Source organism: Miniopterus natalensis, chromosome 4, assembly GCF_054644295.1.
Source record: "Miniopterus natalensis isolate mMinNat1 chromosome 4, mMinNat1.hap1, whole genome shotgun sequence".
Taxonomy (NCBI): Eukaryota; Metazoa; Chordata; class Mammalia; order Chiroptera; family Miniopteridae; genus Miniopterus; species Miniopterus natalensis.
In genome coordinates, this window is record NC_142084.1 from 64225863 (window position 1) to 64251199 (window position 25337).

At 57.1% G+C, this 25337-nt stretch overlaps 1 protein-coding gene across 1 annotated transcript; it reads right to left on the minus strand.

The window, feature by feature from the left end:
• Positions 1-6719: 6719 nt before the first annotated feature.
• ZBTB7A (zinc finger and BTB domain containing 7A) lies at positions 6720-19241 on the minus strand. Its single transcript, XM_087816648.1, has 3 exons — positions 19160-19241; positions 9540-10831; positions 6720-7324 (listed from the first exon to the last, which is right to left on the minus strand). Exons 2-3 carry the CDS (start codon positions 10814-10816, stop codon positions 6844-6846), a joined length of 1758 nt encoding a protein of 585 aa, XP_087672774.1. The 5' UTR covers positions 10817-10831; positions 19160-19241; the 3' UTR covers positions 6720-6843.
• Positions 19242-25337: the final 6096 nt, after the last annotated feature.

Consider the following 25337-nt stretch of genomic DNA (forward strand, 5'->3'; position numbering starts at 1 on the left):
CTGGAGCCTCATACTCGTCTTCCAACAGGACTTGGCTGGGGGCCGCCCTTTAGCAACCCAGTTGGCCTTCGGGGGTCCAGCAACCATGGGGCTTCCATAGCCACACCAGATGCCTCCAGGGACCTGCAGCTGGGTGCTTGGCCCACCACCCAGCATCCTTGCCCCCTCAGAGGCCATGCTTCCCCAGACCACTTCTGCCTGTCCTTCTGTTTTGCTTTTTTTTTTTCCCCACCCTTTTCCCCCCAACCCCAGAACAATTTTCCTTTGTATAAACAGAACTCTACTAGTCAGGAAGCAATATCATTTCAGGTCTAAAGATGAAAGGGACATAAATCTGGTCGAGGGCAAATTCAGTTTTACTGTATAAACTCAGTTGCGCAGTCCAGCCCCCCTCCGTCTGTACTGGCAGCTGAGGGCCGCTGTTTTCTAATATTTGTATTCTAATTTAATTGTTTTTTAAAAATGCAAATAAAAAGGTCAAGGTGAAGCCACCTAGGCATCCGCTTTTCTGTGCGTCTGAGGTGTCAGTTGGGGTTGGGACCAAAGGACCAAAACACCTCCCCATCCACAGTTCTCTTTATCCTTTGCTCCCTGGTGTTCAGGACTCAAAAGGCGCCACATTTGGTCAAGTGAGGAAGATTTCACTCTGGACTGCCTGGCACAGTGTCCATCTGCTGGGCCTGATGAGGCATTCAGCTCCTAAAAAGATGCTCAACATCCTGTCATCAGGGAAATGCAAATCCCAACCACTAGGAGGGCTAGAATCTAAAAGACAGTGAGTGACCGGTGCTGGAGAGGATGGGGAGGAACTGGGACCCCCTTAGGCAGGAACATAAGATAGTGCAACCGCTATGGTAACAGTCTGGCAGTTCCAAAAAGTTAAACATGGACTTGCCACCTGACCCAGCAAATCCACTATAGCTATCTCCCCCAAGAGAAATGAAAGCCTGTCTTCTCATGAAAAGTACATGAATCTTCTAGCAGCGATACAATAGCCAAAGGTGGGAACAAGCCCAGTGTCCAACTGAAGAATGGATAACAATGTGGCCCATCCATGTGCTGGAATAGCACCTATGAAAAGGAGTGAAGCACTGACACTCGCTACAATGTGGATGAACCTTGAAACAATGATGCTCAGAGAAGCCAGATGTGGAATGTGAAGAGGCAAATCCACAGAAAGGAAGTGAGCGAGTGTTGGGCTGGGGGAGGGGGCTGCTTTTTGGGGTGATGGAATGTTTTGAAACTAGATGGTGGTGATGGTTGCAAAACTCTTCCAATATGCTGCCACACTGGTTTGTAAGGGTGAGCTGTATGTGAATGGTATCAAAAATCAAAGCCTCTCTCCCTCGGGAGTGGATGCGGGAGTGTGAGTGAAGATTACATGGACTGAGTGGCTGTTGAACCTGCTTCCATCGCTGTCCTAATCAGAGGCTTCCAGGCTCCTTTGTGGCTGGTTCAGATCCCCTTGGTGTCTGGCTGTGGTACCACTGGCCTCCCACCCCCACCCAATCCAAGCTGGAGACCTGGATTCTCATGTCTGACATGTGATCACATGAGCACAGACCTTGCCACTGAAGGACACCCAGAGTCCCTTCCCAAGTCCTCCACTTGGTATTTCCCAAAGGCCATGCCAGGCCTCATAGATTCCCTGTGGCTGCTATGAAGATCCACTTCACGGAGTCCTGTTTGTTTTCTCCCAGGTGGTGACCATGGTCATCTGTGCCCCTTTTGTGCCACTCTGTCACCCACCCCAACTCTGGGCCCAGCTGGCCTGAGTCCAACTGGGGGCCTGGAGGGAAGAGGGCTCTCCTTAGGGCCCTGGAAATGGCCGTGTTTGGTGACCCCAACCCAGAGATAGGGGCTGCAGCCCACGATTCTTCTCTCCAGTGAGTGGGCCCCAGCCCGACTTCCTCCCTGGGTATATGGACGAAGCAGCCAGCTCAGCTCCTTGATCAGGTCAGGGCCCAAAGCAGGGCCGCACCTTGGAGGCCTCTGGCAGACTTGGGGTTCCCCATGCAGGCCACCCAACCCAGAGCCTCCAGAAACCTTGTAGCTGGAGGTGACCTAGGAGCCAGCTCAGCAGGTTCTTCCTGCCCGCCCCCACCATCCCTCGGACCCCTTCCTGGAGCAACCTGCCCTCGCCTAGGGGTGCCACCTCCTCTGTAGGGGCCTAGGTCCTAGCACTGCCAGACACCCACCCAACCCTGGAGCCCAGAGGCAATCACTGTGTCCAGGCCCCTTCCTCCCCCACTTCACCTCCCAGGCCTGGCAGGAAGGGTGAGGCTGAGCATAGGGTCCTCTCTCTGGAACCCAAGCTGGGGGCCCCCAAGTGCTGTAAACAAAGGGCCCAACCCACGGGGAAGGGGCCCCTAAACCATCCATCCCCACTCCCCAGGCTCCCCCCAACAAAACACAAAAGAACATCAAAATCAGGCAAATGAGGCAGCAGCGGTCGTAACAGGCTGCGTTTAGTGGTTTTTTTATGTACAAGAAAAATGATTTTTATGTCCGGTTTTTCATCATCTTCTGTCTTTTTGTTTTTGTTTTTATTACTTTTAAAGCTTCTCCCCCCACCCCCCAAAAGTGCATTTTTGTCATTTTTTTAAATCTCCCACATTTTATAAAGACTCTCAAATACAGTCTATGGAATGTCTGTGCTCTGTGCCCCCAGGGGCGCCACCCCCCAACCCCCCATTCACCAGGCCTGGTCCCCCAAAGTCCAAGGCACCTCGTGTCTGGGCCTGGGTGGGGTTGGGGGTACCTGACACAGGACCCCTGGCCGTGGCCTCCAGGCAGCTGTGGCCGTGGGATGGGGGTCTCCTCAGCCCCCTCATCTCCTGGTCCTGCCCCCCACCCCACCCCCATGTAAATTTATATATTTAGTGCGAGCTAGTCTTAACTCTGAGGTTATGACTCCTGGGCGCCCAAGACCCCAGGCCCTGACCCGTCCTGCACCAGCCAACACCACCATTCCAGGAAGGCTGCTTCCTCAGCTTAAATAACTTTTTAAAATAAAACTGCAAATATAAATATCTTTCTCTCTCAAAAAATAGGATTTTTGCTTTTTTTTTTGTTGGTTTTTAATTTTTTTTTCCTTTCAGTCTTTCTGTCCCTCCTCCTACAATCCTGGCTGCCTGGATGGCCTTGGTTTCGGGGGGGCCCTGGCCCCTGCCTCGGTCCCACCATGTGCGACACAGCTGATGGGTCTCAGTAGTGCAGACTCCCCAGAAGACCCTGGAAGGGGGCTGGGGGCCCCTCCCTTCCCACCTGAGAACCCCCCTCGGAAGGAAGCAGAGGGACAGCCCTGTATACACAGGGTGACAAGAGATGGCCGCATGGGGTCTCCTGGGCGGGCCGCCCGAGGGGGCAGACTTTGGTATGGCCCGCTGGAGCCCGGCTGGGCACAGGCCCACACCCATGCCAGGCTGGGCCTGGTCCGGCACTTTACATTCACTGGTTTTTTTTTTGTTTTTTTTTTTTGCCTTTTTTTTCTTTTAATCTCAAAAGGCAGGGTCGGGGTCGGGGTGGGGGACTAGGCAGGGAGCAGCAGCAAGGATATTTCTCTCTCCCAGTTCGGCAGGCTGGAGACCGATCCAGGTGGGGGCTCAGGGCCCCCCATTCTGCCAGGCCCACTACTCCTGCCCTAGAGCTGCCCCCCGGAGCCTCCACCTGAAGTCCCCAGCCTAGACCTCACTCTCGCACACATGCGCACACACATCCACGCAATTTCACCAAGATGATGGAAATAACAATTTCACTTTGTCTTGTTTTTGTACCAGGCAGTTAAAAAGACACCCCAAAAAAAAAGAAAACACAAAAAAACCCCAAACAACCAAACAAAAACACTTTTTGCTGTGTCCTTTCCAACCAGTCAGCACGCTCCCCCTCAAATATTTGTTTCCTGAAACGCGAGAATTCAGCAGTATCTTTGGCAACACTTTATCACAACCTTAATTTAAAGAATAAAAATAAAATCGATCCACATCTATATACAGTATGTGATTGCGCGGAGTTAGGGGCTGGGCTGGGCAGGTGGGGGTCCCCGGCTCTGGGCCCATGCAGACGCTGTGGCCCCCGGGACAGACTGGCGGGAAGCAGAAGAGGGGTTAAGGCGGAGTGGGTGGGCAGGGCTGGTGAAAGCTGGGTGCAGAGCCAGGGGTAGGGGTTTAGTGCAATTCCCAGGAGCTTTGTGTTAAAAGTGTGCTTGGCGGGGTTCAGCCCATGACCCCACCATAGTCCCAGAGGCCTCAATTCTCCAAATCCAGTCACCCCCACTGGCCAGGACAACAGCTGTAATTTTTCAGTTGGTTTTATTGCAAGGAGGTGTGTGGGTAGGGGCAGAGGGCTATCCCCTCAGGGAACCTCTCTGGAAGCTGGGGGGGGGGGGTGTCCCTGGCCTGGGTGCTCGAGCTCTCTGCTTGGCCTCCATAGATGGTCCTCTGAAAGAGCTCGCCCTGTGATGCTGGGGTATGAACAAGGCCACCTGGCCATGGGCTCCCCTGCCACCCCCCTCAGGAGGGGGGTTCCTGAGACATTTGGGGGGCTGGCGGGCTAGGGGAGGCCAAGAGGAGACAAAAACTATCCTATAGAAACGATGAAAGTTGCCTTCTTAAAAAGCTTCCCTTTAAAAAAAGAAAATGAAAAAGGAGATGAGAAGACGGGGTTTGTCACAGAGCAAAGGGGTACCAGGGGATGGGCCAGCGACTTCAGGGGGTAGCAGGGGCAACCCCCCACCTCGGGCTTTGACAAGGAAGGATCTCAACCTTGTAGGATGTGTCTACATGCAGGGTGCCACACTAGGCGTTGCATATACGGGGGAGGGGGGGGTTTGAAGGTGCCCTGGCCTCTGGCAACATGGTTTCCCCTGCCTTGGCCCCCGTCCGTGGCCTGTGGCTCGGTCAACACCGGGCCTTTGGGGAGCCAGAGGCTGGGGAGGCAGGTGCCAGCCCCCAGATGACAGTCAGTGCCTTTGAGTAAAAAGAGGGGTGCTTTGGGGGATGTAAGGCCCTGGAGGTGGGGCCCCCTGTCACCCACCTCAACAGGGATGGCATATCCAAGATGGCAGCTCCTCAGTGGCCATAAGGAAAGGTGGAAAGCCAGGAAGCGGTGAGGGCGGAGGAACAGGGAGGATGGGGGACAGGTTGGGGGGAACTGGATTGCTCTGGCTGGTTGAAAGGCCAGCCCTCTCTTGGGCCCATCCCTGAGCTAGGGAGTCAGTAAGGAGGGTCCCCATGGGCATGGGTGGCCATTATATGGCTAGTGGGTAATGAGACATCTCTAAATCAGAACCAAAAAAGGGACAGGATGGGAGTGAGTGGGGGACATGGCAGAAACATAAAAACCCCAGTCCTGACTGCCAGGCAAACCCCCACGGTAAAGCACAGATTCACTAAGACCTTGCCCTCACCCATGGCCTTCCTGACCCCCTTCTCACCTCGGGGAACAGAAGTGGATTCTACATCTGGTGGTGGGTTGTTGTTTTTATTATTTTGTACAAAAATAAATCAGCTTTTAGGAATTTCCTTTTGCTCTCTCTCTTGCTCTCTATTTTTTTTTTTTTTTTTTTGTCTTTTCAACTTTTCATAGAAGTTGGTTGCAACTTGTAAACATGTTTTTAAATTAAGATAAAGTATAGTACCCGTTCTGTTACAAAGTGCCAAGACTTCTATTTGTGGTTGGTTGTCTTTTTTTTTTTCCTTTCGTTTTGTAAAATCTTTTTATTGCTTTTGTGACATTGGAACTTCTGGACTCTTCTCTCCCCTCTTCCCTGCCACCGTTAGACCCTGGGTTCCCTCTGCCCTTTGCTGTCTCACCCCACACTGTTGCCTGCTCCTCTGAGGAAAAGTATATTTTATATATATATCTCTCTATATATAAATTTTGTTTTTAAGGAGGAACTAGGGAAAAACAATCTAAAAAGTGCTTTAAAAAATTGGGAGAGGGCTAAGGGGAGAGGTAGGGAGGGAGTGAAGACAGGTTTTGAATCTCCAAACTTTAAATGGGAGTCTGGGTGACCTGGGTCTGGGGACACAGATGACGGGGGTGGTGGGGGCGCTCTGAGAGGTGGCCCCTAGGTGCCCCACCGGGTTGTAAGTGCCGTGAAGGAAGGCGGCAGGAGCCCCTGGGAGCCACCCTGGTGCCCCCTCTTCCCGTCTTCTCCCCTTTCTCCACACCTGGAAATAAATAGCTTTGTGTTGCAGGGGCCAGGAGATACAGGGGACCACAGACAAGGACAGGAGGCAAGGAGGCCATTGGGGAGATCAAGGGGGAAGACCCCCACTTAATAAGTGCCCTGAGGAAGGAAGGCTGGGGTGGGGACAGGGACCATTTTAACGTCCGCTCACAGCAGACAGAAATCATTTAAGGTCTTGTCTAAAAGACGCATAGAAACCAGCAAGGGGAGAAAAACTAAAGCCCACCCCAGTCCTGCCCCCCACCCACACACAGCAGCCCTCATCCCTGCCTGGGACCTGGGACCCTGCCCAGGTCTCAAATGGGACCCCAGACCCCATGCTGGGGGTGCCCAGTGTGGGGGGGTGCGTGACTCAGAACCCGTGTCCCACAAACCCCAAACCAAGCCCCGAAACCCATCGATGGGGCAGGGGGGAAGGGGAATTGGGGTTGGAGGGCAAGAATCCCATGGAGGGAGAGAACATCAGGAAAGAGAAAAATCTGAGAAAAGCACTATCCTAGATTTTGTGATGCTTCATATATATATATCTGTATATATATATATATATCGATATAGATATCTGTATATAGATAGATTTTCTTTTTTTTGTGTTTTTGGGGGTGGGGGTGATTTTCTCTCTCTCTCGGGTTTCTGTTTTCTCTTTTTGGTTCTCAGGCGAGTCCCGCCGCGAAGCTGCCGTCGGGGCTCGCGGCCCCGCCCCCTCCCGCGCCCGCCGCGTTCCCCCGGCGCGGGCCGTCGCTGGCCTCGTCCTCCTCCTCCTCCTCGTCCTTAAAGTGCTTCTCCTGCCCGTTGCGCCGCGCCTCGGGGGAGCCGGGGGGCGCAGAGGCGCTGGGCGGCGCGGGGGCCCCGGGGCCGGGGTCGGGTCCCCCGAGCCCCCCGCCGCGGACGCGGGGCTTGCGGCCGCGGCGCGAAGGGACGCCGTTACAGCCGTCCTTCTTGAGGTGTCTGTGCAGGTGGTCGGAGCGGACGAAGGTCTTGCAACAGCTGTCACACTGGTAGGGCCGCAGGCCGGTGTGCACGCGCATGTGGTTTTTCAGGTCATAGTTGTGAGCGAAGGCCGCCCCGCACTGCTGGCACAGGTACGGCTTCTCGCCCGTGTGCTTCCTCATGTGCACCTTGAGCTTGTCCTGCCTGTGGATGGGGCGAGGGTCAGCGGGCACTGGGCTGGACCCCCTCCCGGGACAATCCCCCGGACCCCTGCTGGCCTTGAGGTTGAAACCATGACTAAAGGCAGGCTGTGGCTAGGGATAATCCCGGGCAAAATGGGGCAAGGGGGTACAAAGAGGCCTCCCAAGGTATGAAAAGGACCTTGGACCCTGTGTGGCCTTGGGCAAAAGGCTGAGCCTCTCTGAATCCCTTTGCTTATCCATAGAAGGAGAAAGATAACAGGCCTTCTGCCTGGGGCTCTGCCAAGTCTCCCAGGTGCCCTGCCCAGACCACTGCATGGGGTCAAGTCACGGGGGGGGGGGGGGGGGGGGGGGGGGGGGCAGCAGGGACTCAGACTGTGCTAGCACTGTACAGAGACTTCCCCAGCTGAGGCTCAGAGAGGGGAAGTGACTTGCACCCAGCTGCACAGCCGCTTAGGGGCTGCACTAAGTTGGGGTGGAGGTGGAGTCAGCTCTAGTTTCGTCACCCCAAGCCCCAGCCTGGGTAATTATAGCCCCGGCTGCCACAGGCCCCGCTTACTCAACTCTCTAGTGTGACTCAGAGGGGCCTCTGGGCTCCTGGGCCTGGAGGAAGGGGTGGGGGCTGGGGGCTGGGGGCTGGGTCAGGGACAGAGAGCAGCCAGGTGGGCTCATGGGGGAAAGAGGCCTGGCCTGGTGCCTCTCTCTGTGCTTCAGTTTCCTTGACTGGCAAATGGGATCAGCCCTGAGCTGGGAATGGGATGGCAAAGAGAACTCCAGGTCAGAATGAAACAGCCTGAGGCCTGTGGTTGGGGTCACAGGTCAGCCAGGTCACCTCTCCAGACCCCAGCTTGCTGGGGCCTCAACAAGCTGTTCCTTGACGGCACAGAGACCCCTAAGGGCAAGGCCCACAGCCATCTCCATACCCCATCTGGAGGAGGATGGAGCCCCCAAAACTAAAAGAACCACAATCTTAGCAAAGGGGTGGGCCAGCCACCAACTACAATGCCTGCCTTCCCGGAGGTTGTCCTTTGCCCCCTGCCTGGTACTCCTGGGCCCTGGACTCCAGGCCACACCCTCCTCTCCTGGCCTGCTGGGGAGGGGGCCAGGGGTCAGCCCCCAGGTCCTATCCCCATGGGGCAGAGCTGGGAAGCTGGGACAATGCCCTCTTTCTTCAGTCTAGGTGGGTGTGGCTGGGGGAACCCCAGGGTGGGTGGGGGTAGGGGGTGGTGCTGAGTCACCCAGCCTGGCCAGGCCCCTGCACGTCAGCCCCCACCCCCACTAGGCTGGCCCACAAGGCCCAGCCAGCTACCTCTGGACTTTTAAGACCAAATCACAAATTTCCCCCAGCCCGACCTCAAACTCCTGCCCAAGGACCAAGCCCAGTGGCTCCTGTGCCAACTGCCCTCCCCTGGCTGCATGATCCTCCAACTTGAACTGGTCTCAGAGCCTTTGCACCAGCTATTCCCTCTACCTGTCCCTTTCCCCAGGACTCCTTCCCTCACATCCTTCAGATCTCAGCAGTTTAAAGCAGCACCCACAGCCACCCCCTCCCTTTGTTCTCTGCTCTTTTTCTCCCTAGCACATTCCACCAACTACTGTTATCAATTCTTTGGTTTTATCTCACACATGCACCGTCCATTGTGGATTTTGTCCTGTCTCTCCACTTCTGCATCCCCAGTGCCGAGAACAGGGCGTGGTGCCCAGCAGGTGCCCCATAAATGTAGGCTGAATAAAGCAAGTTCCCAGGATCACAGGAGATTTAAAGTGACTCAAACAACCCAAGCTCCCCGCTCCCTACTGGGCTGTCCACCTCTCCCAAGGCAAAAATTCTCTAGTCCAAAGAACCATCCCTCGGAAAAAGAAGAGTGAATCCTGGTGCTCTTCCTTCCGGCCTCCCACAGCACCGCCAGGCATGTTTTATATTCTATGTGGTCACATGGCTTAGTGCCTGCACTCTCCCCACGTAAAGGCTGGTCTGAAGGGGCACATAGGGGCGCCAAAATGAAGAAGGCGCCATTCCAGGGCAGGGCAGCACTGCCTTTGTCCACGAAGACAGAGAGAGAGGAAGAGAGAGAAAGAGAGAGAGAGAGAGAGAGAGAGAGAGAGAGTGTGTGTGTGTGTGTCTAGGGGAAGGGGTCTGCATGTGACTACAGTTTGGGCAAAGGACCCAGGAAGCCACCTACCACCCTCCACCCCCTCCCATAGCAGCGCTGGCTCACCTGGTAAATCGGACCTTGCAGATGTTGCATTCATAGGGCTTCTCACCGGTATGGGTCCGGATGTGTCGTGGTAGCTTGCCAGCGCCCTGGATGACCTTCTCACAGATGGGGCACTTCTGGAAGGCCTTGGCCCTGATCTTCTTCTCCACCTTCTGTGACCAAGCCGGGTAGACATCACTGTCATGGGTACTGCTGAAATACTTCAGGTAGTAGTCCACAACGCCCTTGTCATCTGCCCTCGACTCCTCGTCGCTGTCCCCTGCCGCCGCTGATCCCGCCCGGCCCACCGACGACATCATCTGTTGTAGCAGCGTGCTGGCCGCAAGCCCATCCGCATCGGTCCCATCGCCGTCCTCACCCTCAGCTGTTCCCGACAGGAAGCCAGGAGAGTCCCCTGGCTCTGGGGCTACCTCTGACAGTGAGGCCACCTCCTCTTCCCCACCCCGGCCATAGTGGCCGTTCTGTGTGGCAGCAGCTGATGGGGCCACGGGGGTTGGAAAGAGGCCCCCAGCAGGAGTGTCCTCGTCCCGCTCTGGCCACAGACCTGGGTTGCTGTCACCCTCGTCCCCATCCCCAGCTGGGGGCCGCTCAGCAGGGGGGCCAGGCCCATAGAAGTCCAAGCCATTGCAGTCACCTGCGGCCACAGCAGCCACAGCAGCAGCCACGGCCTCCTTGGTGGCATCCAGGTCGTCATCAGATGCGCCAAAGGCTGACCATGGAAAGCTGGCAGCGGCAGCAGCTGCAGCAGCGGCTGCAGGGGGCAGGCTGTTCATGGGGTTACTCTGGAAGAACTCGAGGTACTCCTTGGCACGGAGGAGGTTTCGCTGATCAATTTGATCTACCAGGTCCGGCTGCCCGGCATCAGTGCCCACATCGGCTGCCAGGATCTGCCTGTCCAGGAGGTCGGCGCAGACATGGCTCACAGCGGGGATCTCCAACAGGCGGGCAGCACTGAGGATGTCACCCACATTGGCTGTGCTGACAGTCAGCGTGGCCGTATAGGCAAAGTCCATGAGAGCCGTGAGCGCCTCGGCACTGACGAAGTCAATCTCGTACACGTTCTGCTGGTCTACCACAGCACCCGACGTGAACAGCTTCTTAAAGTACTGGCTGCAAGCCGCCAGCACTGAGCGGTGCGTGGGAAACTCTCGGCCCTCCACCAGGATCACCACATCGCACAGCAGGCCTTGCGTCCGCTGCTCGTTGAGCCCACTCAGAATGTCACTGCTGTGGTCGGGGAACGGAATCCCAATGGGGCCGTCCACGCCGCCAGCCATCTTCCGCGCCGAGACCTGCAGCATCAGAGAGGAAGGAGTGGTCATGGGTATGGCTGGGGGGTACCCACCAGGGCTGGAGACCCTCAGGGTAGTGCCCCACCCTGCCCACCCAGCTTCAGTTTCCTCAGATGTGCACTACAGCAGTCCATGTCTAGTTCTGCATTAGATTGAAGAACATGAGATTATGCTAGCAAAACTCACACTGGGTGCTTGAGAGATGAAGATTGCCATCTGCCCCTTATTAGAGGGCTCACAGGCATGCCAAAGGGCAATTTGAGGTGATGCAGGAGCATACAGATGATCAATAAATGCCCCGATACAAGCTGTTTCCTAATGAATCTGAGTGCAGGCTTCTACCCATACCCTCTCTAGGAGGCTACTGTGGTGATTTTCACAAGGCTCCTACTGTGTGCTGTCATGCTTGAGCCCCTTGCAGTTCCACAGGCAGCACCATCTCTACTGCAGAAGTGAGAAGACAGGGCTCAGGGAGAGGAGGCCATGTGCCCAAGGCCCCATAGCTGTGCCCCAATCAATATTCAACGGGCATGGTTGTGCAACCTCACGAAGTCCCCTCAGCCACTCCGACCCTCAACTGCCTCATGGTGAAGTCTAGTTCTCTTGGGGAACCTCTGAGTCAGTAGGAAGAGGTGAGGCCAAGGCCTAGCTGGGGTCATTGGGGCCATGGGTTTGCCCTGATGTGGTGTGGCAGTGATTCTGAAGGACAAACCCCTTTCTACCCCATTAGAGCCCCCACGACTCAGCTCAGCCCTGGCAGTGAGTGATGGGGGACTGACACTCCTTTTCCCTGCCACCACAGCCAATCCTGCCAAGGAGGAGCCAGGGGCTGGGGCCTCCTGCCTGCCCAGACTCTCCAGCTTTCAGCCTCGTCTGCACTCTACAGCCAGGACAAGGCTCTGCCACTTTCTGGGCCTCTATCTTCCCATCTGTCAAATGGGCAGAGGCCTTTGGAAGAGTCAGGCCATTGAGAGAACTCTGTCTGTCCCACCCCCTCCCCACTGCTCCTTTTTTCCACCTTCCCCTGGGCTATGACTCATCCACCCACTCGGGTGCTTGTGCAACTCTCTGGCTCCTGTCCCCACCCTTCCACCCTCTCCAGGGAGCCCCCGGCTGTCCCAAGTGACCCAACACAATCCACATTCCTCCAGACCCAGCCAGCCGGCTCTTGGGCCAGAGCTCCTGGATGGTAGGGAGTGGGCTGAGCTGGGCCTTCCTCAGCCTCCTAAGGACCCTGGGAACCCCAGCCTCCCAGCCAAGTGGTCCAGCCCAGCTCTAACCCAGATCCCTCTTGCAGTGCCCTGAGTGGGATTCAGGTAGCCAGCTGGGCAAGGGAGCCCAGGGTTAGTTTGGCAGAGCACAAGGCCAGGATGGGACTGTCCCAACCCAGGGCTGCCCTGGGACTGGGGTCCGGGCCTCAGGGCTGACACAGAGGCCTTTGTGCTGGACTCAGGCAGGCACTACACTTCCCAGGCCGTCTCTCTCCAAGGCCCACCCTCTTTCTTGCAGACCACACCAGCTGCTCCACTGGCCCCTCTGTTCTGCCAGCCCTGGGTGGTGAGGGGGCTGAGGGGGAGGGTGTTGGCTCAGGTTAGGCTGCTGGGAGCAGGAGGATGGAGGTCGACCCCATCTGAGGATCAGCCATCCGAGGAGCCTCAGGTGGAGCCCCCTGTAGTGGTTTCTACCATCTGTCGTCTAGCCCCTAGGCTCCAGAGAGTAAGTGGGATCAGACAGGCTTTGAACCCTCCTTATCTTCCTCCACATCCAGGCCACCAATACCCCAAGATAGCTAGCCTGGCCCTGCTTGCCACTGCCCCAGGTGCCCCTAGGGTTCCCTTGGACCTTGAGGTGTCTCCAGGGGCCTCAAGGTCAGGACCTGAAATAGTTCAGGTGACTCACCCACCCCCCACTCCACCCCCACCCTCCCACGAGCACTGAGCGCACCAGGCCAGGGGGCTGGCATAGCCCTACTTTAAGTATTAAGATGCCCAGGCTCCCACTTTGCCAGAAGCCACCAGCTGGAAAGACGCAAGCTTGGGCCTTGAACCTGACCTGAGGCACTGGTCTCCACTGGCTGGGTGAAGTGGGCCATGTACAAAGGGCCTAGAGTATCCATGTCCCTATCCTCTCTTAGATGGAGCCTCTATTTCCCCAGATAATAATCAGAGACCTTCCCCTCAAAGGGCAGGGCCTGGGGAAGTGCTAATCAAGGAAAGTCCCCATGAGAGAGTAGCATGACCTCCCATTTTACAGATGAGAAAACCAAGGCCCTGAGACTTATAGAATCCTGCCCAAGGGTGCCCAGCAAGGCTGATCCATAGGTTCTGGGGTCCAGGACCTGACAGAGGTGAGAGGCTGGCCCCCAACCCACCCAACAAGCCATTATCTCTTTCCTTGCCCTGGCTCTGCAGACACCTGACCTATACCCTCTCTCCAGGAACACATCTCACCTGCCTGCCATGCCCAGGGCCACTGCCCCCATCTGGGCCTCTCACGGCTCTCCCTCTAAGAAAGAGGCAGAAGAGCCAGTTAGATGGGAAAAGGAGGACAGATGAGCCCTCTTGGTGGGTCAGGTGGGGCTTGGAAGAAAAACACCCACTGTGTGTCCTGGGATCTTCTCAAAAGGAGATCGTCTGGCTCCCTTTGACCTCAGAGGCCCAACTGGCACCTGACACCTAGTAGGTACTCCAGAAGTGGGGGTTTCCTTGGTAGTGACAATCCAACAAAACTTCTCTCCTCCAGGAAAGTCCCTCCCCCACAACAGCCAATGCTAGTCCCCACAGCTCAGGCCCACACCCACCTGGGTTGTCTTTCATCACAACTCCACCCCCGAGATAGCTTGCCCTCCTGGGATTTCCGGGGCTCCCACTGACCCCAGCTGAGGGGCAGGCCTCAGCAGGCTCCTCCTGGGCTGGAGGTGGGATGCACTCCACCCCCCTGAGCCACTCCTACTCCCCTATGCTGGGACCTCCCTTGGGTGGCGCACAGTAGGGGCACAGCATTCAACCAGATGAACCAAAGACAGCTATGGGCTGGAGAGAGCCCACACCCAGCCCCACCCACCCAGCTAGCTGACACACCCAGGACCAGGGGATGGTGCTGGTCCCATCTCCCATCTAACCTAGGATCACCTGTTGAAGCTTCTTTCCAAGGAGGCAGGGCCCTGGCTGGCTTTCAGCCCTCTTGGGGGGTCTTTCAGAAACTAACCAGGCACCTTCATTTTATCCCCTCCACTACAAAACACTGGGCTTTGCAGAGGAGAGGCTCGGAGAGATTACAAGACTAGCAGCCAGGTGGGGACTCAGACTCTCTGACCTGAGCTGGCCTGAACTGCTGCCACTCAACAGCAGGGACACAGGAGTGAGGTCAAGAATGCCCTGAACTAGTCCCAAGAGCAGCAGGTGTCACCCAGGAAGGACCCCAAGATCGTAGGAAGGGTGTCCTGGACATGGGGAACAGCAGGGGCAAAGGCCTGGAGGTGGGTGCTTAGGAGAAGGGACTCAGGGAAGGAGAGACTGCATTAACAGGAGGCTTTCCAAGGTCAGGCACAAGGTGAGGGTTGGGGCTGGGCCTCCTCCTCCCACCCACACTCCTCAGGAAAAAAGGGGTGGCCAGCAACGGAGTAGGCAGGTAATTGCCACCCAAGGCCTTCCTGGAGGAGTGTCAGGGACAGGAGCAGCTTCAAGAGGGGGTCAAGGGCCCTGCACTCCTCCACCCAGAGAATACAAAACGAAACCAAAGAGACATTAAACACCTACTATGTGCCAGGCGTGGCAGCCCGGATCCAAACCCCAACTCCTCCACTTCCAAGCTGAGTGACCTTGGGAAAGAGGCAGCACCCCTCTATGCTTAGTTTCCTCAGGGGTCATGACAGTGGCAAGAGGGCTGCGGGTGCTCTAGGTCCAGAGTCCCACTTTCATCCATTCAGCAAACATTGCCTGGGAACCTACTGTGTGCCAGCGTGCCCCCAAAGAGGCTGTTCACCTCCCTCCTTGTGGATGAGGGGCTTTTTGAACTTCATTTCTGAATGTTATTCCAGCTACCTCACCACCGACTCTGTGCCAAAGAAGTGGGTTGTGGTGCCCGAGAAAGAAGCCAGGGGAGCAAAACCAGGCCCAGAGAGGGTGGGCGGCTGGTCCAAGGTCACACAGCAAGCCTAGTGCCCAGGTTCAGCTGCCAGGCCCACGCCCAGCCGCCCCCGCCCCTTCCCAGGCACATAGCCTGTGTTGCAAGGTTGGTCCCGGCGGGTTACCCTACCCTGACTTGGTGCCAATCCCCGCCTGGCCCAGTCCCTGGCTGGGGGTTTAATGAGACAGGAATTCAGTGTCCAGTTTGGGGGGGGGGCCACAAAAGGCCCAGAGTGGCTGCTGCCTGCCCCCTGCCAGCCTGCCCCCTGCCCCTCTGCCCTCACAGGCCTCCCTCTGGCCAGACACGAGCAAACAGGCCCTCGGCCATTTTATGTGTCCATTTATTGCCCTAAATGGGGAGGGGCTTCCTGCCCCAGCCTTAAAGGGCCAGAGGCAGGAAGGCTGCAGGCCCAGTGGGAAGTGTGTGTGTGGGGGGGTGGGGGGTGGTAAGGGTGGGGGTATGAGGTCATGGGGATCCCATCTGACCCCCAACTCATGGGTGGGGCTTAGGCTCACCCTGTTCCCACGCTTTGAGAGCTGTCATGGGCCAGGAAGTAGAACTCTGAAACCAAGACTGAGTTCTAGCCATTCAGGGTGAAGTGGAAGGAATGAGCTTCCCGTCACTGAAATAAGCAAAGCCAGGCTTCAAAGAATCCCATCACTGTCTACCCTGCCCTTGCTCAGGCTTTACCTGCTTATCCAAGATGCCCATGAGAGGCCTGGGCAACCTCTAGAAGCCCTGCTCCTGTCTGCCTCCAGACCTCTCCCCCTCCATCCCCCAAGGCCTGCTTGTCACCTGGAGCACGGGAACAACCGCTACCCCCAGCCAGAGCAGGTGAAGGGCTCTGCATGGAAGCCCCAAAAGGGTGCTTGGTCTGTTGAAGTTCCAGTGTCCTGTGGCCATAAATCCAGCCAGTTCCCTCCCATCAAACATCCTGATGGGAGGTGGGACAGGGCCTTGTTTTCCAGTTAAACCAGAAAGGTGTGGGTGGGGACGCTTCTACCAAGTGGCTGTCCACAGCCTGCTGAGAGGACAGATGGAGGGGCTGGTCCTTTGGCCATGCTCCTCAGAAGTGCCAGATTCTCCAGGTGGCACCTGCACTTTGGTGCTCCAAGCTCAGGCCTCGGGCCCTAAGGGCAGTGGAAATCTGATCTCAATCATCTCAACATCCATTCTTACAGCTCTGGGAGGCAGGGTCACTGCCCCACTTTACAGGTCAGGAAACGGAGGCTGAGAGAGAGAAAAGCGACTAGCCCAGGTACACAGCAGAGATGGGTTTGAACACAGGCCACCTGGCTCCGTCCTGCCTAACTAGTCTTCCTAGGGTTCCTTCCCTCTTCCCCCACACACTGCCCCCAGGTACCAGCTGATGACTAAATCCCCCACCCTGGGGGCCTTGGGGCTGCGGGACAGCTTATTCTCACACCCCCTCAGAGCTGCCTTATGATAGCCCAGAAAAGGGAGAGGCTTGCCAGAGGTCACACAGGGCACCTGGGGTAGGGCTGGACTCTAGCCAACATCTGTGAACTCACAGAAGGGGCCCTGACCCCAAGGGGCATAAGCACAGGCATGCAGGAAGGACCCCCCCCCAGGCCCTGACATTGCACAGCAGTCACTCAACAAACATTCCTGAGGAATCAGAATACGTCCTCACAATGACACTGTCGGGCTGAAGGTAACCTCCTCATTGTACTGATGGGAAAATTGATGGTGGCAGAGGGGAAGTGACCTCCTCTGGACCACAGGTGGAGCCAAGGGCCAGGCTGGGATTGAACCACACTGGCCCCCACCCAAGCCTGTTCCTCTGGTCCCCACTGACCAGGGCTATTGCAGGGCAGCTTATGGTCTCTCAGGTGCCTGGAACACAAGGTGACAGGTGGGGGAGTGCCGAGTGTCTCAGGCACACACTCCAGCAGTATCCCTGCTGTGCCGAGCTGACCCAGGTGCTTCTTCCATGAGAGGAAAAGAGAAAACAGGTAGGTCTACAGGTACCACCTGGGGGGACCCTACAACAATTCCATGTTATGGCGGGGGGGGGGAGGCACTCGGGCTTAAGAGGCCAAGGGGCATGTCCAAGGTCATAGAGCAAGTGTGCTGGCATTGGCAACCCCAGCAGCTCCCCTCCTAGGGCTGGCTCTGCTTCAGAGGGGCTGGCCCCGAGTCCTGGCTCTTGTGAGGTGACCTCCTCAGGTGTAATGGGTCATAAAACCCAGAGCCCTGCCTGCCTCCAGTGGCAAAGGTGCCAAGGTGTAGGGCTATGGCTTGGAGGAGGCAAGAAAGGGCCTTGCAGGCTTTAAAGGTGCGCGCCAGGGAAAGCAGGGAGACAGGAGAACTGGGGTTTATGCTGTGTGTGACCTTGGACACCTCAGGCCCTCTCTGAGCCTCACTATTCTCTTTGGGCAAAGGGTTTAATAAGCCCTGGGGAGGTGCCATTTGACCAACAGGTGCCTGCTGTCAACCTCCTTGCCCTCTGGAAGACAGGTGGGCAGGTGCCCCTCAGCTGGGACGAAAGGAGTACTTTGAACAAATCCTGAGCCAGAAGGCAGACCACAGGAGTCCGAACCAGCTTTGGCTGGGTGACCTTGGGCTGCTCTTTGCTTCCCCCGGGCCTCAGTCTTCCCTGCCCAACAAGGTACCCGCTATGAGGTTTGCTCTAAGCCTGAGTTCCCACACTCATGTTTAGCCTCCCCTCTGGGCCTCAGTTTCCTCAAATGTCGATGGGGACTGCCACCAGCCTGAACCAGCTGTGGGTCAGGGAGCCCCAAGGAAAAGAAAGGAAGTAAAAAAACACAGGACTTGCTACTGCCCTGGAACCTTCCCCACGGGATGAAGTCTGAGCTCTGCTGGGTCTCAGTCTCCCACACAGAGAAAGGGATGCATCAACTCCCTGCAGCCACCCCAACAGCTTCTCAGAGGGCCTCTGCTGAGAGTTGTGTGGCTCCCAGCATGCCAGGGTGCTGAATGGCCACCCGGCAGCCAATCAGAACTGAATAATAAATACCCCCCCAAAGTGACCCACGAATTAAAATTTCAGTGTCCCCGATGGCTCCTCTTTCTTCATTAGGCATGCGGATCCCAGGGCTTCGCTCTTCCAGTCACTGGCTCCTGCCCCCCCTTCTCCCCCAGGCTCTTGTCTCCACAGCGATGGCTGGCAGTAAACAGAGACCCGAGCCCAGCTGATAAGTGCCTGGCATGCTCTAGGGGCCCCACCGGGGGTGGTCCTGGGGGAAAATGTCCCCAGGCCTTAAGCAGCAGGGCCCAGCTTGGACTCCCCAGACCTCTCCCAAGACCAGCTCTGCCAATAGGAAGTGATTAGCTGGTCCTGGGGAGGGGGAGGGCCCCCCCAGTGTGGGAGCGGCACACTCAGGGTTACGCCCTGGCCGTGCTGGGTGTGTGTGTGGGGGGGAGGTTGACATGGAATTCTAGACGCCCTCTCCCTCTCAGGCCAACCCTGCTCCTGAAGGCAGCTGGCAGAGAGAGGGGAAGCACACCAGGCCTGCCACCCATGGGTGAGCCAGGTGGGCACGACTGGGGAAGGGGCACCAACACCTCTCTTACTTCCGCCACCTGGGTGGGGGGAGAGAGGAGTTGTCTACCTCCCTCCTGCCCATCTGCCAACTGCTGGCTGCATTCCCCAAACATTTAGTGGGCGCCCACTGGGTGCCCCGGCCTGGATGAACAGTAGTGTCTTGCTGCGGTCCACCAGGTTCCCCAGCCAGCGCGGGCAGCGTCTCCCCGCAAAGGCCTGAGCCCGAAGGGGGGGCACTCAGTCCCAGCGCTTGGCACAGGCCCCTGCCTGGTTCCCCGGCCCCGCGCTGGGGGAGGGGGCCGGTTCCTGGGCTGGGGAGGGAAGTAGAGTAAGGGAGGGAGCCAGATCCCACCAGGTCCTCTGCCCGGGCTCAGGGTTCGCACGTGGTGGTGGCGTCAAGTGAAAGGAGGGGGGTCTGGGCCAGAGGAGACAGGGTCACGCGCCTTGGGGGCGCGGGCGGTGGAGAGGCGTGTTCTCTGTCCCCTCTCCCCCGGCCGGGGCCGGGCGGCCGCGAGGGCAGGGCGAGGGGCCAGGCCGGTCCCCCCACCCAGGGATGAGTCAGGCCCAGGCAGGGGCAGGAAGCGGCCCCCTCCCCCGCGCCGGCCGCAACCCGCGGCCCCCGCCCCGGCCTGCGGGCCCCAGCCGCACCGCCCGACCGGGGGGGCTCCTACCTCCTTCCCGGGTCAGCGGCGAGGGGGCCCGGCCCCGGCGGCGGCAGTGGCGGCGGCAGGGCAGATTTCCTCCGAGGGGCCGGGAGACGGCAGTGAGCCTGGCTCCGCGCCACCCCCCGCCGCCGGCGGCCAATCCCCACCCGGACTGGGGGGAGGGCGATGCAAATTACCCCGGATCTGGGTCCGCCCGCCCGCCTTCCCCACGCCCGGGCCCGGCCTGCACTAGGCCGCACATCCCGGGCCTCGCCTGAGTGGCGCGGCCGCTCCGGCCGCTGCCCTCCCCGGGGAACGCCGGGTGGGTGACACCCCCCCCTACCGGGGCAGGGGGGCGAGAAGAGGGGGGCTGGGGACGGTTACACAACCAGGCAGGGAGGGGCCCCGGGGCGGGAAGGGGGCCGGCCCGCGGGCCGCGCAGCCGGAAGCCGGGGACCGCCACCGGCCCCCGGCGAGGGGAGCCTGGCTTCAGGCCCCGCCCCCGAGCCTTTGGGCCCGCCCTCGCTCCGCACCGCGCGATCGGCCCGCACCCATTGGCTCGCCGGCCCGCCGCTCACCGCCCCTCCTCCGCACCGCCCCTACCCGCGGGCCGCCGCGGGCCGCCGGCGGGGTGCACCCTGGGACTTGTAGTCCGAGCAGCCTACCACCTGCCTGCAGCGAGCGGCAGGAAGACTACGATGCCCAGAGGACCCCGCGGCCACTCCCGCCCACCCGGACACCCCACCCCTTCCCCCTCCTTTGCAAAGCCCCCCTCCCTGTTTTTCGGCCCCCTCCCCCCCATATCCCATGGAGCTCAATCCGGGCCAACTCCAACGTATACACGCAGCACCGAACCAGCCCCCCGGACGGGGGATGAGCGCCCCAGTACCCAGCAGCAAACTTAGCACGCGACGCGCCCCCCTTCTCCCCACGCCGGTTCCCCCACCCTCAATGCAGCCCCGCTTCCCCTCCCCCGCTCTCCGCGCGCCTGGGAGCCCCGGAAAGCCATGCACCCGGGGGGTGGGGGGCAGGCAGTTGGCTCACAAGCCCATGCACTTCGCCCCCAATTCCACCTCCCGGGCGGTGCCCCCTCCCCGGGCTCGGGATCCAGGGCGCCTCCAGCCTCCCGGCAGCTGCAAACCACCCCCTCCTCTGAAACTTGCGGAACGTCCCTGGCTCCCCGGATCTCCCCTTCCCGAGAGGGCAGGGGTGGGCGCAGAGCCCCCAGTTCGTCCTCGCCCTGCACCCTGTGCTGGGGACCGCGCCGGGCGCTGACTTACCTCGCAGGGCCGAGCCGGGGCCGGGCTGGGCCGGGGCGCGCGGGGCCGGGGCCCGGAGTTGGGATTGGGCTCCTCAGCCGCTCGCCTCCGGGGTCCGCGTCTCGCTCTTAGCCTCGCTCGCCCTCCCCTCGTCTCTCCCTGGCTCCGGCGGCGGCGGCGGCGTCACTGCCCCTACAGTAACTGTACAGTACAGCCAAAGCCCCGTATGATGCTCGCGACTCCCTTCCTGGTTTCTCCGAGGGCAAGAGGGGTCCTCCCTTGTCTTAAAGGTGCCGCAGCCGCCGGCCCCCCCCCGCGCCCAGCCCGCCCCCCCCCCCCGGCCTGGGAGGCCAGAACAGGCTCGGCAGGTCCCCTCTTGCCACGTCTCTGCCCTCCCGTGGGGCTTCGCCCGCTGCGCCGGGGAGACCGAGCTGTTATTAGGTTTTGTCAAGTTGGGGGGGGGGTCCAGCCCGCCCCCAGCGCGCCCCCCCTCCTCTGACCTCTCCGCCCCGCTGCGCGGCGCCGTGCCAGTTTGCCAGCTTATCTGGCCCCAGAGCTCCCCGGGGCGCAGGGGGAGCGGGCCCCCCGGGGTGGAGGGGGTGGGGGCCGCCAGATAAACAGGCCCCCAGCCTCTGCGCAAGGGCGGGTGCGGGGGGAGCGCGGGCTTTGCCCCCGATGCCTGGGGCGTGGCAGGATGGCAGCGGGGGCTGGGAGGGCTGGGCGCGCGGCTAGGACGGACGCGGGCGTGGGTCGCGGCTGCCCGGGCAGCTGGGGGTAGTGTGTGTGTGCGCGTGTGTGTGCGTGTGTGTGCGTGGGGGGGGGGGGACGACCGGGTGGGAATCCTGGGCGGGCCGCCGGCCCTCCCCGGGCCTCAGTTTGCCCAACCGCAGAAGAAACCCGGGGGCGGGCTTTTGGGTGACGGCTCGGGTCCGCTGGGCTCCGGGGTTCCTAAATGAAAGAGCCAACCTGCCCGCCCGTGATTATATAAAGGAGTCGCCTCCGCCCGCTGCGCCAGAGGCGTAGCGGGGAAGGGGTTGGCGAGGGGCGGGCTGGGCGGTTGTTTTCCAGGCTCTCCGAGTTCCCCCATCCAACTGCGGGCAGCTGGGCGGGCCGGCGATCCGGCCCCGGACGCCTGGGTCCTGCGGGCCGCTCCCGAAAGGGTCTGCGTGGCTCCGGAGGGGCGGAGGTGGGGACTGGGGAGGCGTCGGCTCGGCCAACTTTTTTTCCCCTGTCCATTTCTCCCACTTCCTCCCCGGTCGTGGGAGAGGTCTGGCGGGGGACGGGGGAGGGGGAGGAGGGGACGGCGGTGAGAACAGCCTGACCCGCCCGGGCCGCTGCCCGCGGCACGCGGTAGGCGCCCGGGGAAGCGCTGACGGGTGCGGTCAGCCGCCCGGGGGGCTTCGGGCCTCAGTTTCCTCTTCCTCATTCCCTCGGACAGAGAGGGTTGGCACCTGCTGTAGTGCCGGTTACTGAGCCTTTCTCAACTCGCCGTCTCTGCCCCGGGTTCTGTTTACCTCCATTCTAACGTCTAATCGCATTATCGTTATAATTAGTTATTATTAGTTATTACCATTATTACCACCATTACTTTACAGGCAGGAAACGTCCACTGCCATAGGTGAAATGGACCCAGTCTGTCCTTCTCTGACTTCAGAGCTTCCCTCCCCCCTCCCCCCCTCGCTTTATTGCTTCTTCACGCAACGTGTTAAAAGCGCCTTTAAGCTCCCAGATTGAATTGGTTTTTGTAATAATAATTTGGCTTCAAGGGAAACCCCGGGAGGCCCCCAGAGGGGAAGTGACAGCCCCAGGACTGGAAGCATTAAACTAGCCTCAATTAGGTGGGAAGGGACTGAGGGAGGGGCCAGTGGCTACACGGAGAGGGTGGAACTCAGGGACTTTGCTCTAACGACCCTGCCTGGCATATAAGTCCTGCTTCCTTCTTTAACTACCCTGCTATCAGCCTTGGCACTAAAAGGGCCGAGTAGAAATACCGTTTGCAGGTCTCAGGATTGGGCTTGGACTCTTGCCCATAACCCCGAGCTCAGGCCTTAGTCCCAAATGGTCTTACTCCCCCACTGCAAGCTCCTAGGGATGAGTCAGTTTCCCCACCACCACCCAGCCTCAGATATCCTGCATTGGTTCTCCGCCATCGATAACCTGACTCAGAAGGGGCAGGGAACTCCTGTGTGAATCTGGCGTAGAATCTAATCCTGATTACACCTTGGGAAAAAGCAGAGGTTCTATGATTCCACCTTACATTTGAGGAAACTGAGACCCAGAGAGGGACCATGAGCAAGGATGTTGCAACCTGCATTCACCTGGCTCTGGACCGTCCCAGAGGGGCTGGGGGTTGATGCCAGGGTGGCATACCCCTACTCCATGCCCACTCATGCCTGGGCAGTGAAAACACAATGAGGGAGGGAGGCAAAGATTTGTCCTGACACCCACACCTCAGTCCCTACTCCCCCCTCAAAAAATACTGAAGTAGATACTACTTTAACACTTAGTAAAGTATAAAAGATTGATTGACTATGTGACCTAGGGCAGGTTACTTAACCTATCTGATTCTCAGTCTTTTGGAGAGAATAATGGTAGAGACTTCCTAGGATTGTAACAAGGAAGAAACAAGATGGTACATGTAACATACTTAAATAGCATAGTGCCTACAGGAGGAAAATCCTCAATACATGATAGAGGTGATTATGTTATTATTATTACTATTATTATTATCTGGGCAGAGATGAAATCCATGTTTCCAAAGGTGAAAAATTCACACACACCCAAGGAATTTTGACCTCATCAGCAGACCCCATAACATGCTTGGTAAAGGGTTCTTGGAATGTATCAGGACTAGCTCCATCTTAGCAATAAAACAATATAAAAATTGATAACTACTTGACACTTGTCTCCAAACAGATTTATTTCAGGGTGAGAAGTAACTCCAGCTCTCATTCACTGGATTTTGCCTGTTATTTTAGTCCATCTGTGTAGCAGGGTTTATCATCCCTGATGTACCAATGAAGACATGGAGACTCAGACAGAATAAGTAACTTGCCAAAGACACACAGCATGTGAGTGGAAGAACTTGAATTCAAGTTATGTTGGCGAGGCTGCAGTTATATAATATTTTAAATAGATAGTTCTTGTCATCATAAACAGAGGTTGCTTCTGGGGTAGAGAAATAGTGGGGATGGGAGCAGGGTGAGAGAACTTCTGCTCACTCTCTACTCTTTGATCTTTTAAATTTTGTATCATGCATACATTACTTATAATAAAAAAATATAACTTTAAAGCAGCATTCCTTAACTTTTGTGCTTCAAAGGATACCATCAAGAAAGTGAAAGAAAAAACCACAGAATGAGAGAAAATATTTGCAAATCATAGATCTGATAAGGGTCTACTATTTAGAATATATAAAGAAATCTTGTTGTGTAACCACTATGCTGTACACCTGAAACTAACACAAAATAATATTGACTGTAAACTGTAATTGAAAAGTAAAATTAAAAAAAAAAGAAACCTTGAACTCAACAATAAAAACATAACCAAAATTTTTAAATGGGCAAAGGATTTGAATAGACATTTCTCCAATATAAGACATGCAGATTGCCAATAAAGTTCACGAAAAGCTGCCCAACATCCTTAGTCACTAGAGAAATGCAAATCAAACCACCAGGAGACACCACTTCACCCCTACTAAGAGAAGTAGAATAAAAAAGATAGACACTAACAAGTGTTGGTGAGGACAGGAAGGAAGTGGAGCCCTCATACACAGCTAGTGGAAATGGAAAATGGTATAGGTGCTGTGGAAAAGAGCCTGGCAGTTCCTCAAAAGGTGAAACATGGAGACACCATCTGACCCAGCAATTCCACTCCTAGGTATTCACCCAGGAGAAATGAAAACATCTGTCTGCACAAAACCTTCTACATGACTGTCCATAACAGCACTATTCACAACAGCCAAAAATTAGAAACAGTCCAAATATCTGTTCATCAATGAATGAACAGATAAACAGAATGTGGTCCATCGACACAGTGGAATATTACTCAGCCATAAAAAGGAGTAAGGCACTGACACATGCTACAATATAGATGAACCGTGAAAACATGATGCCCAGTGAGAAGCCAGACACAAAAACACATAGCATGTTGCCATTTATGGGAAATGTCTAGAACAGGCAAGTCCACAGAGACAGAAGGTGAACTACTGGTTGCTTGGAAGCTGGGAGGTGTTGGGAGGGGAAATGGAATGACTGTTATTGGTCATGAAGTTTCGTTTTGGGGTGATAAACATGTTCTGAAATTAGATAGTGGCGATGGTTGCACAGCCTGTGAATACACTACAAACGACTGAATTACCCACTTTAAAAGGGTGACTTGTATAGCATGTGAATTATATATCAATTAAAAATTATATATATAAACAGTATAACTTTTTGATTGAGGAACATTTTGCAGCTTACAAAACTCATGCCTTCATTGTCTCATTAATTTTCAAAATGCCTAAGCTATTTTAAGAGAATGTGTCTGTTACTACAGAAGATCATACAGATCCTGAGCGTCGAAGGTAGGACTGAAATCCAGGTCTCCTGAGTTTGGCGTGTTTACTAAATACGCACGCACAGGCACACGCGTGCACACAGCACGCACACAGAGTCCTGCCTCTGTTGTCCATCCCGCCATCAAAACCCAGAGGATGAGGGCAGTTTTAAAGGTTTCAAGCTTCTTAGATGATCCAGGTTGACTTCTTGAGAGTTCTCTGCCTCTTGGACCATGACCGGGAGGAGCCTTTGAGTGAGTTCTGGGCAGGAGGGAGTTCACATTTCTCCAGACCTGGGACTCCCAGATGAGTTCGCAAGGGGGACTCTGCCATTCTCCATCCCAGACTCCAGCTCCCCTACAGTCTATGGGGGTGGCTTTCTGAACCCCTAATGCTCCCATGCATG